Source organism: Tamandua tetradactyla, chromosome 6, assembly GCF_023851605.1.
Source record: "Tamandua tetradactyla isolate mTamTet1 chromosome 6, mTamTet1.pri, whole genome shotgun sequence".
In the NCBI taxonomy this organism is placed as follows: domain Eukaryota; kingdom Metazoa; phylum Chordata; class Mammalia; order Pilosa; family Myrmecophagidae; genus Tamandua; species Tamandua tetradactyla.
Window position 1 is genome coordinate 134,252,853 of NC_135332.1, and position 13,949 is coordinate 134,266,801.

General features: G+C 38.1%; 1 protein-coding gene and 1 pseudogene across 1 annotated transcript in view; both read left to right on the forward strand.

The window, feature by feature from the left end:
• Positions 1-13,949, forward strand: part of NECAB1 (N-terminal EF-hand calcium binding protein 1) — a 208,316-nt gene that overhangs the window by 151,989 nt on the left and 42,378 nt on the right. The window contains exon 6 of the mRNA XM_077167170.1: positions 4,524-4,660. Coding sequence (XP_077023285.1) covers positions 4,524-4,660 — 137 coding nt within the window. The remainder of the gene's footprint in view (positions 1-4,523; positions 4,661-13,949) is intronic.
• Positions 4,728-10,081, forward strand: LOC143685728 (high mobility group protein B3-like; annotated as a pseudogene).

Genomic DNA, 13,949 nt, shown 5'->3' on the forward strand with positions numbered 1-13,949 from the left:
TCCTTTGCAGCAGAATGAGATTATTCTCTAGACAAAAATTTCTACAGGGTCATGTGTTCTTTTAGAATATCTTAGTGTGAGACATAGCCAAAGAAGAAGCAAGAGCACAGAAGCCTAAGTGTATGTCAAATCCACAACAAACCCTTTGCAATGGAGCTGGCCGATGAAATGATCTTAAATAATATAGTTCCTCTCTAAAGCATTTTCTCATTCAAACTATAGAGTATCTGGTTAAGATAAGGCTTAGAAATTGTGTCAGTTTATTGTCTGTTTAATGATATTTTATTCTAAAATTATACCCTGGTCACTAACTTGAAAATCAGTGATTCCCTTAATCCTTGGGGATCTACAATTTGAAAATATTTTGATCACTTGTTTTGTCATCTGAGATTTCCTAAAACCTGTTTGAAGTGAACCTCAGTTTATATCAAAGACTCTTAATTAAGGGTCAGTTCTTTCTTTATTTCTTTTTAAAATAAGAGTTTTCTCCCAGTTTACAAAAAAGGTGTAGCATTTAAAATGAAAGCCTTGGAGTGTGGAAAAGAAATATGACATAGATAATGTAGTTTAAGTCAGGACTTTTTAAAAGGTAACAGTTTTGGGGAGAGTGGAAAAAGAGAAAACTGCAACCTTATCTTTGTAAAAGTGAATTTTTTTTCCTATTATAGAAAGCTGGCACAGATGTTTCACACAAGAATGGCAAGAGCTGCAGGGGCTTAGCTCAAAGGCAGTCAGAGCTGTACCCCCTGCTAAATATGATTATATTTGGCCCCATAAACAAGATACTGAGACTGGATGTCACTTCATTTTCCAATAGGACACATACAAATAGGGCAGACTGATGCTCTGATTTTCCTAATTAGCTCAAATGATTCATAGTGGGTTAATAGCTAAAATTTCCTCTTTTCCATCATCCAGATGGGCAAGAGATTGCTTACTGAGAAACAATCTGACAGTTTAAGATGTATCGGCAACCCCCTAAGAAACCTGAATTTCAAAGCACTATGCTTCTAATGCTAGAATTTTTACTTATTAAGTGAATGCTAGCTGTCCTGTTCAAGCGCCACACAAAGGAAATACACATATAGAATGTTTTCTACATTCTGACTTTCCAAAGGCAAAAATGAAAATATGAATACTACTTTTGTTTTTTCCAAAGTATTAATTTATCTATTAACTATTTAACTATTCATTTTACTGACTATCAGCAATGAGTTGATCATTACTGTGATCCAGGAAACACATTGTTGGCCTTCATTTATCCATATCCTTTCTAAGAGACATGAGGGGACTAAGCTATGTTTGAAAAAAGGAAAGAATCCAGATATCAGGTATCAACTATACATTTTTTCACTCCTTTATTAGATCAGTAGAAGTTCCTTCTGTCAGCCTCTCGATTGCAGGGTTTGGTTAGAACACATGCCCTAAGCCAACATATCAATCTTCTGGGGTGTTAGGAATGCAAAGATTCCTTTTTGTATTTTCAGAACCATTTGTTGAGAATAAAAAGGGCCAGGCTTTGACATTTTCCAGCTTGTTATCTATTTTAATTTTCCATCTGCTGCTTTTGCTACTGCCTTCCAAAGGAACATCTGCATATGTGAGAGAAGGGAAGGAAGATTGGATCCATGCCATCTGGGTCTCTAGTCTCAAACCATGGGATCCAAAATAAGGGAAGAAGATTAACAATTGGTTCAGAAAATGAAATGAGGACAAACAGTCTGCTGAAAACAAAGCTGTATTTCTCTTTATTGCAGAGCCCAGCAAGACCTAGCAGTGGGGCAGTAGTATCTACAACTAGCAAGAGCTAGATGCAGGGGACGCTCCCTAGATACCTTAATCTCCAGGTGGCATCCTCTTCCTTATGCACTCTTTAGGCATTTATGCGGCATCTGCTATGAGCTAGGCTTTGTTCTGGGCCTTTGGAGGTAGAGATGAATAAGACATAGTCCCTACCTACACAGCAGACTGCGATACATAATAATAAAGTCTATGCCATAGGTAGGGAAAGGTATTATAGGAGCACGAAGAATGGGAAGGAATTGTGCCTAATCCTATGAAGAGAAGTGACAGTTCAAGGAGAGGAAGTACAATGGGCTGAATCTGGATGAGAAATAGAATTTTAGAAAACAAGGTTTTTTTCCCCTCCTTTTCACCAAAGTACTGCACAGAATAGCAAACCTACAAGCTTGATGAAAAAACTTAACCTCCCAGAACCTTAAATCAACCATCCTACCCTCTCAATGCCAACCCATCAAACTTTATATCAAATATACAAACAGGTTTGTGCCAGTTTTTAATGCTATCTGAAGAGTCATTAATAGGAATAGCAGTTAAACTCTCATCTAAGTGAGACAGAAATATTTGCATAATAATTTCCTAATTTGCTAGTATGGAGTCTTAATGAGTTAGCCAATCCTTTGTCTTTAACTTTCTTTAAATATCTAATTCTCAACCATCCCTCAAATCTTTATCAGTAACACCACAACAATGAACACTATAAATCCTTAGTTAAGAGTGTATCTGCCAATGATCAAGCATTGAGTGAGTATCTACTCTGAAAACCATGTGAGATGCAAAAGTATGAGACATGATCTTTGTGTCTAAGAAGCTAAAACGCTGCAATAATCATAGTGTTTAAATTGGCCAACTCAAAAAAATTCCTCCTTTATATAGTTCTGACATGACAAATATGTACTATTTAAATGAGAAAAAAATAAAGACCAATGCTATATCATTGATCAATAAGTGTACGCATCCTTCACCTTTCAATGCTTATACAAACAGGCATAAAACTTCTATCATTTGGTTTAGATTAGTCACACAGTCTACTAAAATGCAAATATATGTGGGATAATCATTAGCAATGCAATTAAGTCTTCACTTTTAATGTGTTCTATAAAAATATATACTTTAGTGAAATTGAAATGATAGTTTAGGAAGAATAAAACATACTTTTTTTCCTACCATCACATTTTCTTTCCATCTCAGAGGAAAGTGTTCTTCAATTTTAGAAAACACATTAAAAAACGATTTTTGAAGTTTTTATTGCTGCTAGATAGCAAGCTGTTTGGTCAAATTAAATATTTTGTATGTATTTTTAGCTGGAGTTTACTCACCAGAAGTCCTTATCATTATTAGGAGCATGTAATATTTTGTTTTATGGTTAGTTTTTTGGAGTAGATTTGAGGATATTAAAATGTATAGATGGGAAAATTCCTGTGTTTTGTTTACCTACAAATAATGAACTTAGAGACTAATGTTTAGAAATTTTCTGTGATTTCAAACTGGGAATGAAATTAGGTATTTTATAACATAGTTTCTCCCAGCACATGAAAAATTCTGAAGTAATTTCTATCAGGAGGCCACAAGTCCAATATTTCATAATTTAGAGTTTATAGAAGCACAGAATATCTTTGAGTTGGATTGTATGCCCATGTTAGTCTGATTTATAAGTGAGAAAGTTGGGACCTAGGAAGGCTAAGTAACTACATCTAATTTGTTTGGATTTACAACAATATCCTAAGATTCCCCAGTACATATTGACTCATGACATTTTCATGTCACCATCATTCCTTTCAGTTTTGTGTTTTCAACCATGAGGAAGGTTGTTTGATTTCAATTCAGGGTCAAATAATTCCTTTTATCCACTGATCTCACCCAAGGCTCTAGAAAACCAGATATAGCTGATCTATTCTGTGATCAGAAAGATGGTTCTGACACCATTTCATTCTGAGCCAACCTGGTTTTCTTTCTGTTTTCTCTGAGACTTTGGAGGACAGAAGCAGCAGGTGGTGCTATCCAAAGCCCACCAGGCTACCTAGACTAAGCTTGGCCAGTACAGTTGACACGTGTGCAGTGATCTCTGCATGGACCTGGGTCTGAATGAATAAACGGTGCCTTCGTGGCCGAGGTGCTATGCCAGAAGTTAGAGGCCAATGAGCTTCTAGTCATGTTACCAAGGGAGGGAAAAAGCAGAGCTAGTAAACCATTTAAATATTCTAGGTCCCACATTTTCTGAAATTTAAGAAAACTATATACAATTTCCTCTGGCATCAGCATAATATAGACATCAACCATAATAAATACATCAAGAGAGAATTAAGCCAATTGCTGAAACATGACTGCATGCAGTTGGTAATCGAGAAAATACATGAGGACATGGCCATCCATTTAAATGAAACACGGAAAATACCCTGAATTAATCACAACATTTCAGGCTTTTTCCGAGATTTATTTTTCCTTTTCTACAGATGTCTTGTTACATAATGCTGTTGGGTTTTCTTTTTCTACCTGTCTGCCTTTGAGGCAGGTGCAGTGGGAGCTAAAATATAACCAGACTTTTTTTGCAATTTTATTCAAGTTCTGCTGGATGCATACAGCTCTCCCACAGCCTCCTGGGCCTAACACGTCTCTCCTGTCTCTGCCTCTCTAGCATTATTCTGAGTTCGATGAGTATATGGGGGGACTCATATCAGATTATTTTTCCCGTCTTCTAATTTCATTTATTTTGCTCCCTGTAGGACTACCAAGAGGCCTCCAATTTGGAACAATTTGTGACTCGATTTCTACTGAAGGAGACCTTGAATCAGCTGCAGTCTCTACAAAATTCCCTGGAATGTGCTATGGAAACTACTGAGGAGCAAACCCGTCAAGAAAGGCAAGTTAAACATTCTCATATGATGTGTCTTTAGTGAGTCTGTGTTTTTCAAGATGAGTTGAGAGTCATGGCACTTAAACTGGTAAGAACTGAAAAATGAGAAGAGATTTTAAAAGAATAGCAAGGAGTTCCACTAGGTGCCGGCCTTATATTGCCTCTGAAAAGAGCATTCCACTTTTTCTTTTTACTATCTATCATTCATTCACCAAATTTTTACTGAGAACTTAGTACATGGAGAAGACTTTAAAAAATGCTATGAATAGCATAAAGATAAATTGTAATCCCTATCCTTAAGAAGGTTAAAGTCTATTATATAAATAAGACCTCAACACTAAAATTATAATGCAAGATAAAAAGAGATAAATACCATAGAGAAGGGGAAATAAATCACCAAGGGATTAAAGAAGAATTAAAAAATTAAATCTGGATAAAGGGATAAAGACAGTTTCATAGAGTTTCCCTGTGGGATTTGAGCTCATCTTGCAAATGGGTATACTTTGAAAATATGGAAATAATGGGAAAGAGCCTTTCAAGCTAAGTGAACCCAGATATATTTGGAAGGTCTAATTATCTAGGGAAATAGAGAAAAATGAACAATGGAAAAAGGTTTAAATATTCAGTTGGTATCGCTGAGAAGATAAGTATAAGAAGATAATAGTCATAAAAATAAAGGCACTAATGCTAAAGAGAGTCCTAAATTAGAAATGCATAAGTAGATATTGAAATACTTCCAACTAACAGTTGGTACTTTCTTAGGTTATTATTCCCACCTTGCAAACTAGAGAAGGGCTCGGCAAAACTATAACTTGTGCTAAACGTTTTTGCTGGCCGATGTGTAATTATAAATCTATAGGTATGAGTTTTCTACCTTTTCCATATTAAATTAGTAAGGAACACCTAGTAAGTTCTCTGAAAAGGCTGATAATAGACTATACTGTAGGTCCTTTTTAAAAACAAATTAATGAATACATAACAATTAAGACATCTAAAAAAAAAACAAAATTGGATTTGTCAGTTATGTGTTTTCGAGATCAAAATGAGTGAGCACGAGCAAACTCTAACAAAAAAGCCTGTAGTTCCAGATCTAATAGCTCATGCAGCCGGTGCACTCAGGGCACCACCCTTCAATGGATTCTTGCAGTATTTTTCACATTATAAACATCCAATTTGCACTGCTGTGGGTGATTCCATATCAAATGGTGAAGCATAATAATTAGCATTAGAAAAGCAACACCCCCAGTTCCTCATCTTGGAGCAGAGGATAAGAGAATGCCTTTAAGCACAATGAAACTGATTTCATGTTCCTAATGAGAAAATGAGGCCTGTTTGGTTGTTAGCTTTGTTTTTAGGCTTTCTGGAAATAAAACGTATTCTCTTTTTTTAGAATCAATTATTTGCCACCTGGGAGGAAGCTTGTAGCAGGGCTCCGCTCACCTCACTGGCGCTTTGTTTTTTTCTCTAGGCACCTTCTGCAAACCTGTGTTCTGCTTTCACCACTGCAGGGGGAATTTTAATAAACAACTGTTCTTCTCTGTGTCAGACCACAGGCAGACCTTGACCTCTTGTGATCACTGGCAACAGCTACACAGCAGCTATGCTTAAGGGGAAGGAGCATGAGAATGTAGTGTAAGGAAAGCAGGAAACACTAGAAGATTGATGAATCATTTATTTCTAGGCTTTTAGCTCAAAAACAGCTTGAAATTATGGGAAATATTATGCATCTGATGCAAGTTTGGGGAATGGCATTGTATGTATTTGAGTAAGGCACTCAGCAATGCCTAAATCCTACCTCAAATCACTGATAGTCCTCCCTGAGGTTTATGAAGAAAATACGTAAACAAGGAAATAGAAAACGAGTGCCCTGTGGGCTTATCCCTATTATATCCCGTGTGGAGTCCATGATGAGTCAAATTGAGAGGTGTGACTTATAATGGGGTGGTGTGTCCTCTCCCAAGCCTGCCTCTTACCACCAGCTGGCTAGTAGAAAGGAAAGTGATGGGGTCTCGGGGCCCTCACCAGTGGGGAGAAGATGGAGGGGATATATGACTGGGCCTGCTTTCACCAGGCTTCCCATTGGTCAGCCTTCCTTTTGCCCAGATGGAGAAAGAGAGGAGAAGACAGGGCCATCATAGTCAGATGAGGAATACTTCCATGGGCAATGAGTCCTGGAAACTGAGCCAGGATAGTTAGGCCCCTGGAGCCTGGAGTTGGGGCAAGGAAGGGGAAAGGTCTTGAACATGTCAATATCAATTTCCATATGATAGTAATGACTCTTTTATTTATAAATTGAAAATTATTTAAGAATCTCTTCTGATTCATTAAAGATTTTTCTCTTCATAAAAATCAAATTCGCTAAGGTGGGTATTTTTAACCTCATTTTGTAGGTGGCGTAACAGAGCTTTATATTTTTGCCCATGATTGCATTACAATAATAGACATGGGTTTCAATGGCAAGCCATCTGCCTCTGATTTTGATGCTCTTTCCCTAAACCCAAATGAGATGATGGTTTGGCTGATTTCTCACTGAAACTTATTACTGAAGCGGTTGGATGCCTTAGGTGAAGTCCAGCAGGCAGGTGTGAGAGGTAATTCCAATTTATGAGAATGCTGTAGCAATATGAGCTGTACAATTTAAGCTGAATCTAATCCGTGGTTCCAGAATGTTAACCCTGGTAGCTAGGACAATAAAATGACGTTTGCCCAGCAGATGAAATCAAGAAAAAGTCATTGCCATTGAGTCCATTGAAATTAAGTTGCTGAAATATACATGACTTAACTTTTGCATTACTAGCACTTTACTAAGTATTATGAAGGTAGAATAAAAGCATAAGAATCAGAACCTCTCCTTACAGTCTAGCTTTGAATCTGGGTAGGAAGACATAAGAAAATAACAGTGAATGTAATTCCAAAATGTATCATGTAGCCATTAATGCCATGTAATTGTAGGGTCCTTTTACAAAGCACACCCAATAAATCTTTCTCAGATTTGCCCTTTTAACCACATTTTTGGTTCTGCTTTATTTCCTCATCACTATTTTTAAATAGCATCTGCTTGTACTTTTAGGTTGTTGTGATGTACATTCAGTACTTTCTGGAATGAGAATAAATTAAATATATTATTAAATATGGAATTAAATATATATAATATATACACATAAATATATATCACACATATTTATGCATACACATGTGCATACTGACCTATCATATACCAGAATGGCTTAAAAAATAAATAACACCCAGTGTTGTTGAGGCCGTAGAGCAGCAGGAACTCTTGTACACTGATGATGGGAGTGTAAATTGGTATACCTGTTTTGTAAATGTGTTGGCTATGTATACTAAATTACTGTATTTACTAAACAGATTTTATGTCTCAGAAATGCCACTTTTAGGAATATACTGAACAGAAATACCTATTCATTTTCTTTAAAAGACATGTACTAGGAAGCTCGCAGCAGCTCTATTCACAATAGCTGAAAACTAAAACCACCCAAACTCACATGACCAAAAAAATGGGTATGCTGTGATATATTCACAAAATGGAATACAATGCAGCAATGAGAATAAGTAATCTATAATCACACACAACAATGTAGATTATTTTTTAATTGAGTGAAAGAAGCCAGACTATAATAATAAGTATTACATGTTTCCATTTAAAATAAAGTACAAAAATAAGCAAAAGTAATCAATGCTGTTTTAAGTCAGAATAGAGGTAACCCTCAAGTTATTCAAATCAAGTGAATAATGATTTGAAAGCAGATTGGGGAAAGCTAAAATGGTGACACCTTATTATGTTCTGTTTCATGATCTGAATGCTGGTTTCATTAGGGTGTGTAGTTTGTAAATATTCATTGAGCTGTACAATTGTGATATGTGTGTATGTACATGCATATAAAGTGTTATAATTATAATTAAATGAAAATTGTTTAAAAATCTCATGTTCTTCAAAATATCCCACTGACATAAACAGGCATTATATATCAATTTTACAGGTGAAGCAGAAAAGTTAATTACAGTGCTTGCCCAGGTTCACTCAGCTACTCAGTAAAAAGCATCATATAAACCGAGTTTAAACCTTACCCCAGTACCTTTCCCATGATATCAAGCAAGAGAATGATGAAGACATGAAGAGCCTTGTGGGGAGGTAAGACAAACTGATCATGAAGGGTAGATTTGAGTGGCAGGAGGATATTCACTTTGAAGGGAATAGTCTCCCCACCTACCTCATATACTCAAGCTCATTCATCTAGCTAGTTCCTTCTAGTTTCATCACTTTTGGGGCATTACTTTCTCAGGGAAACTTTTACTGCCCTCAAATCTGGATTAGGAGATGGCTCCCAGGGAGGCAGCTAGCATGAGGTTGGGCAAGCCCAGCCATCTGCCGTGCCCTGTGCTGCACCAGCCTGCAAACAAGATTCAAATTGGCTAAAGCTGACCCAGAACAAGAACAAAGGGCAAGCTGTCTGCTTGTGACTTCTTTGTGCAGACATGCAGAAAGGAACATAAGGAGAAAAGCCCTGAGGTCCCTGTAAATTTTACAGAATATTCCAAGAAGTGTTTTGAGAGGCAGATGATGATGTCTAGGAAAGAGAAGTCTAAATTCAATGAAAAGGCAAAGGCCCACAAAGTACATATGATCAGGAAATGAAGAATTATAGACGAGCTGAGTGAGGCAAGAGGGAGGATCCTAGTGCCCCCAATTGCTACTGCCTGGATTCTTTCTGTTCTGTTCAGAATTCCACCCCAAGATCAAATCCATAAACCCTGGTGTCTCTATGGCTGGAAAGCTGGGTGAGTGAGATGTGGGACAGCCTGAGTGACTGAGAAAAGCAGCCTTAAACAAAAAGGCAGAGTATTAGCTAGGGTTCTCTAGAGAAACAGAATCAACAGGAAATATTTGTAAATATAAAATTTATAAAAGTGTCTCAAGTAACCATGGGAATGTAGAGTCCAAAATCCATAGGGCAGGCTGTGAAGCTGACAACTCTGATGGAGGGTCTGGATGAACTCCACAGGAGAGGCTCACCAGACAAAGCAGGAAGAGAGCAGGTCTCTTCTGAATCCTCCTTAAAAGCCTTCCATTGATTAGATTAAATGTCACTCTTTGCAGGAAACACTCCCCTTGACTGATTACAAATGAAATCAGCTGTGGATGCAGCTGTGATCATGATTTAATTCTATGAAATACCCTCATAGCAACAGACAGGTCAGCACTTGCCCAACCAGACAAACAGGTACCACCACTTGGCCAAGTTGACACGAGAACCTGACCATGACAGGCAGCGAAGCTGAAGGTGAAAAATGAGAGAATGTCGCTGATGAAAAATCTAAAGGGATGTTTGATGGTGTGAAGGGTCCTATTAAAGTTGCCTGGGAAAAGGTGGAAGATAACAAGCATGAGGAGGAATAAAAAACTGTTGCTCTGTCTCCTAGTGAATACCTCAGAGTAGAGGAGTGCCATAATGGACACATCTCTTATTTGAGATGTGTCTGTTGCCCTCATGTTTAATTACAAAATTGGATCAGCATCATGTTATAGTCTCTCAAGTGTTCTAGAAATTGTCAGTGGTTTACATGAAGTGGCCGTGGGTGTTAGGAACATCCTGAAACTATATCAAAATTGTACATATTCCCAAACATTTTTAAATGAAAAGAATTTCTGATGTTCTTCTCACTCTGCGCACTTTGCAGATGGTATAATAGCACATTTTAAGTTGTCTCTGGCATTTTTTGTTTGTTTTTTAATGTAAGGTGGCCTTAACCATGCTTTGGGGCTAGAAATCCTGTTATCAACTGTACATAACTATAGTTGGTAAAATGAATGGAAGAAGGGAAATTCCTACATGGACAGTGCTCGGTGTTCAGGCGGTGGTGGAGATGCCTTTTGGCAGGGCTGCAGCTCAGGATGTATGCTGGAAAGTTGAACCTGTTGCCACCGCAGTGGGTATCCAGTTAGCTTCAGGTTGTCTTATTTCTGTGTATAGTGATATAGCCTTCTGCCTGCCACTTGTGGGAGGGAGGTCAGCTGGCATGAGAAACATTTGGATTTTTTTCAGTTAAGTACAACAGTTTTTAAAGCTGTTTTTAAACAAACTGTGGAACCCCTCATTGTAAGCAAAGTGAAGAACCACTGCATCAAACTTCTAGAACCTGTTACTTGAGTTTGTTAATGCTGCTGGAAATGCAATATACCAGAAATAGGTTAGCTTTTATAAAGGGAATTATTAAGGAACAAGTTTGCAGTTCTAAGGTCATAAAAATGTCCAAGCTAAGTTATCTAGAGAAAGATACCTTGACTCAAAAGAAAGGCCGAACTGGGTAGGCACGTGGCTGGCATTTATTGGTTCTTTGACTTCTGTTTTTAAACATTTTCTCTGGGGACATTTTATTTCTGCATCTCCAGACATCTCTGTGGCCGTCCGCAAGCTTTTTCAAAATGGTTCCCTCTTAAAGGACTCCAGGAAGTGGATTAAGACCTACCTTGAATGGGCAGAGACACACGCCCATGGAAACAACATAATCATTAAGGTCCCAACCTAAGCAATAGGTCTGCCTCTACAATATTGGATTAGGAAAAAGAATATGGCTTTTCTGGGGTACGCAACAGTTTTAACTCAGCACACCTGTACTTAAACACAATTCACAATGATACAATGTTACATTTTGTATGTTTGGAAAGCTATGTTTTTTATGTTAAATAACTGTATTACATTTTTAAAACTGTTCTCTGTGATGGTTTCAATTTCTGACTCACAGCAGTCTTAGCCCTAGAATAATCAATACTATTATATTTGAAAACTGTCATCCTTGTAAATTCATAACATTTTTTATGTAACGACGTGTTGTAACATGCTATTGTGGGATTTTGTGTCTGGCATTAAGTGAAGTCTAAACTGTTGAATGTAGGATCTAAGGTGACTGTATTTGAGCAAGTTTTAGCAACCTTCAAAAGGGTCAGGAAGCAAACCCCAAACAAAACTATTAAAGAATCTTAAAGAATACCTAGGGTAATATATAAGATTCTACAGAAGTTCCATGTACTAGGGTAACTTTCCAGAATCCTACAACCTCTAGATGGGTCCCTGGGCCAGATAAATCCTGAAACCTAGAGGGTCCAGCCTCTCCAGAAAATCAGCTAGTTCCATCTCCCTACCCCATATTATTGACAGCCCCTTTCAACATGAAAAAGCTAGAATGGGCATGGCCCAAATACCCCTATAGAGTGGGATAGAAAGATCAAAGGTGATGATGGAGTTATACAGAGAAGAAAGGGTTTAACAAATGAGTATGATTGCTAAATCATTATATTGATATTTCTTTTAGTCTCCAGTATCTTAGAGCAGCTAGACATAAAAACCTAAAATTGTAGAATTGTAACCTATGCCAAACTGAAATCTGATCTACAACTAATTGCTGTGCTTTGAAACTTGTTGCCCTTTTTGTATATATGTTATTTTTCACAAAAAAGAAAAAAAAGTCAATTGTGATGATAAAAAAAAAATTATTCCTTCTAGCCTCCTATGTTCTAGAGCATGTAGAAGGAAAAGTCTGAGAGGATGGTATGGTAGCCCACAACAGACTCTGGGATCTGACCTGTAACTACTTGTTGAAGAGTGCTTTGAAAACTATTGCTTTTTTCTTTCTTTGCTTTGTATATATGTTATACAATTTAAAAACTTTTAGAAAGTTGGGGCAGGAAGGTGGGTGGATAGGATTGAGGTTAATGACTGTCCAGGTTTAATATTTTGTCCCATCTCCCCCATGTTGTGGGACCAAATGCATTGCTTAACTGCAAAAAGGTCATCCTGAGGGGAATGTCAGATGCTCAGGCTTTATTTATCCTGTTCCCTCCAGCCCTCCCTCCCCTAGCACATGTAGCAGAATATTATTTGGTTATCCTTCTCAACATTCAATGAAGTCTTGAGTTTTGTCTCCTGGACCCCAGTGGAAGTGGGTGGTACAGTGGGGTAGGGGACAGTGTCCAGTTTTCTTCCTACCTTCCAAAAAACCAAAGGCCCAAGGAAAAAGTATCATGGCTCCTGTTGCAGGTTCTGACTTGAGGCACCTTAGCTGTAAGGCAGTCTCATGGAGTCAGCTCTGTTTCTAAGCACTAAAACACATCATAAAAGACCAAATGATCCAGCCATGATTTGAGCTCATGTATCATCAGTGTAGATTGTTGTTAAATGTTCTTAAACTGGAAGAAACTCAGTTTGAGTTTCAGTAGTTACTTCGTTTTGGTGGATAGTTTTAACATTTTGTCCAAGTTTGGGGCTAGGATGGTGGTCGCAGAGGTGAATGGTGATGGCCTATTTTGAGGGCTGGTGTGCAGTACATCTCACCTGGCTTCAGTAGTGAAGGGTATTATGGTGTGACCCAGTGTTGGCATTGCTTAGCATTAACACTCACATATTTAGGTTTGAGACTGTGAAGGGAACAGGGATGTTTTTGTGGCATTAATTGGGGGAAAGAAACTCTTTTCCCAAATTCATAATTTGGATCCCTGCATGTCTGGATGCAGTGTCCTCCCCACCCTGTCAGTTTCTAATGGTCCAAGTCATGGGCATGGACCTATGTGTGTTTATAGCCATTGCCTCTCACATCAGAACTTTTGGCCCTAAATCCATTTTTCTAGTTCTTTTAGAAAATGACCACTAATTTTATAGCCCAGGGTCATGGCTGAAGCAGGATTGCCCCTCTTGATTTAGCCATGCCTTTCGTTTGTCACTTACCTGCAGCTACTGTTGGCATTTTAGCCTAAAACCACTGTCACCTATGACACAGTTATACCTGACTAAGATTTTGGAGCTGTGGCCAACCTCATCCAAGGGAAGGAGAAGCACAACCTGAACTCAGAAGGGAGTGGTTTCTTGCTGAGAGATGCCCCTCTGATTGGCTGTAACTAGACATGCCTACAAAGGAAGGGCAAAGACTGGAAGAGCATGGCTGTACTTCTGCAGTAGCTAAACAGAGGTGGGGAAGCGGTCTAGCTCAGTGGTCTTTGATTAAGCAAGGCTTTGGTTCTAAAGAGACACTCTTTAGTTGTGGCAACTTGTAGCAAAACAAATACTCTAAAATATTCAGCCCAGTCATAGGATTGCTCCTGTTAATGGAAGCAATCTAGCTTCTCCAGTTTCACCATCTAAGGCTTTGGGCTTGGCTGATTTCTTGGCATGCAGTATATGTTCTTGTGAGGCCAACCTGTTAACCTCCTCCTTTGTCAAAAGGACAGTACCTTTTGACCACCTTTCCCAATTTCCTCAAGCTATTCCTTGAATGACATTTT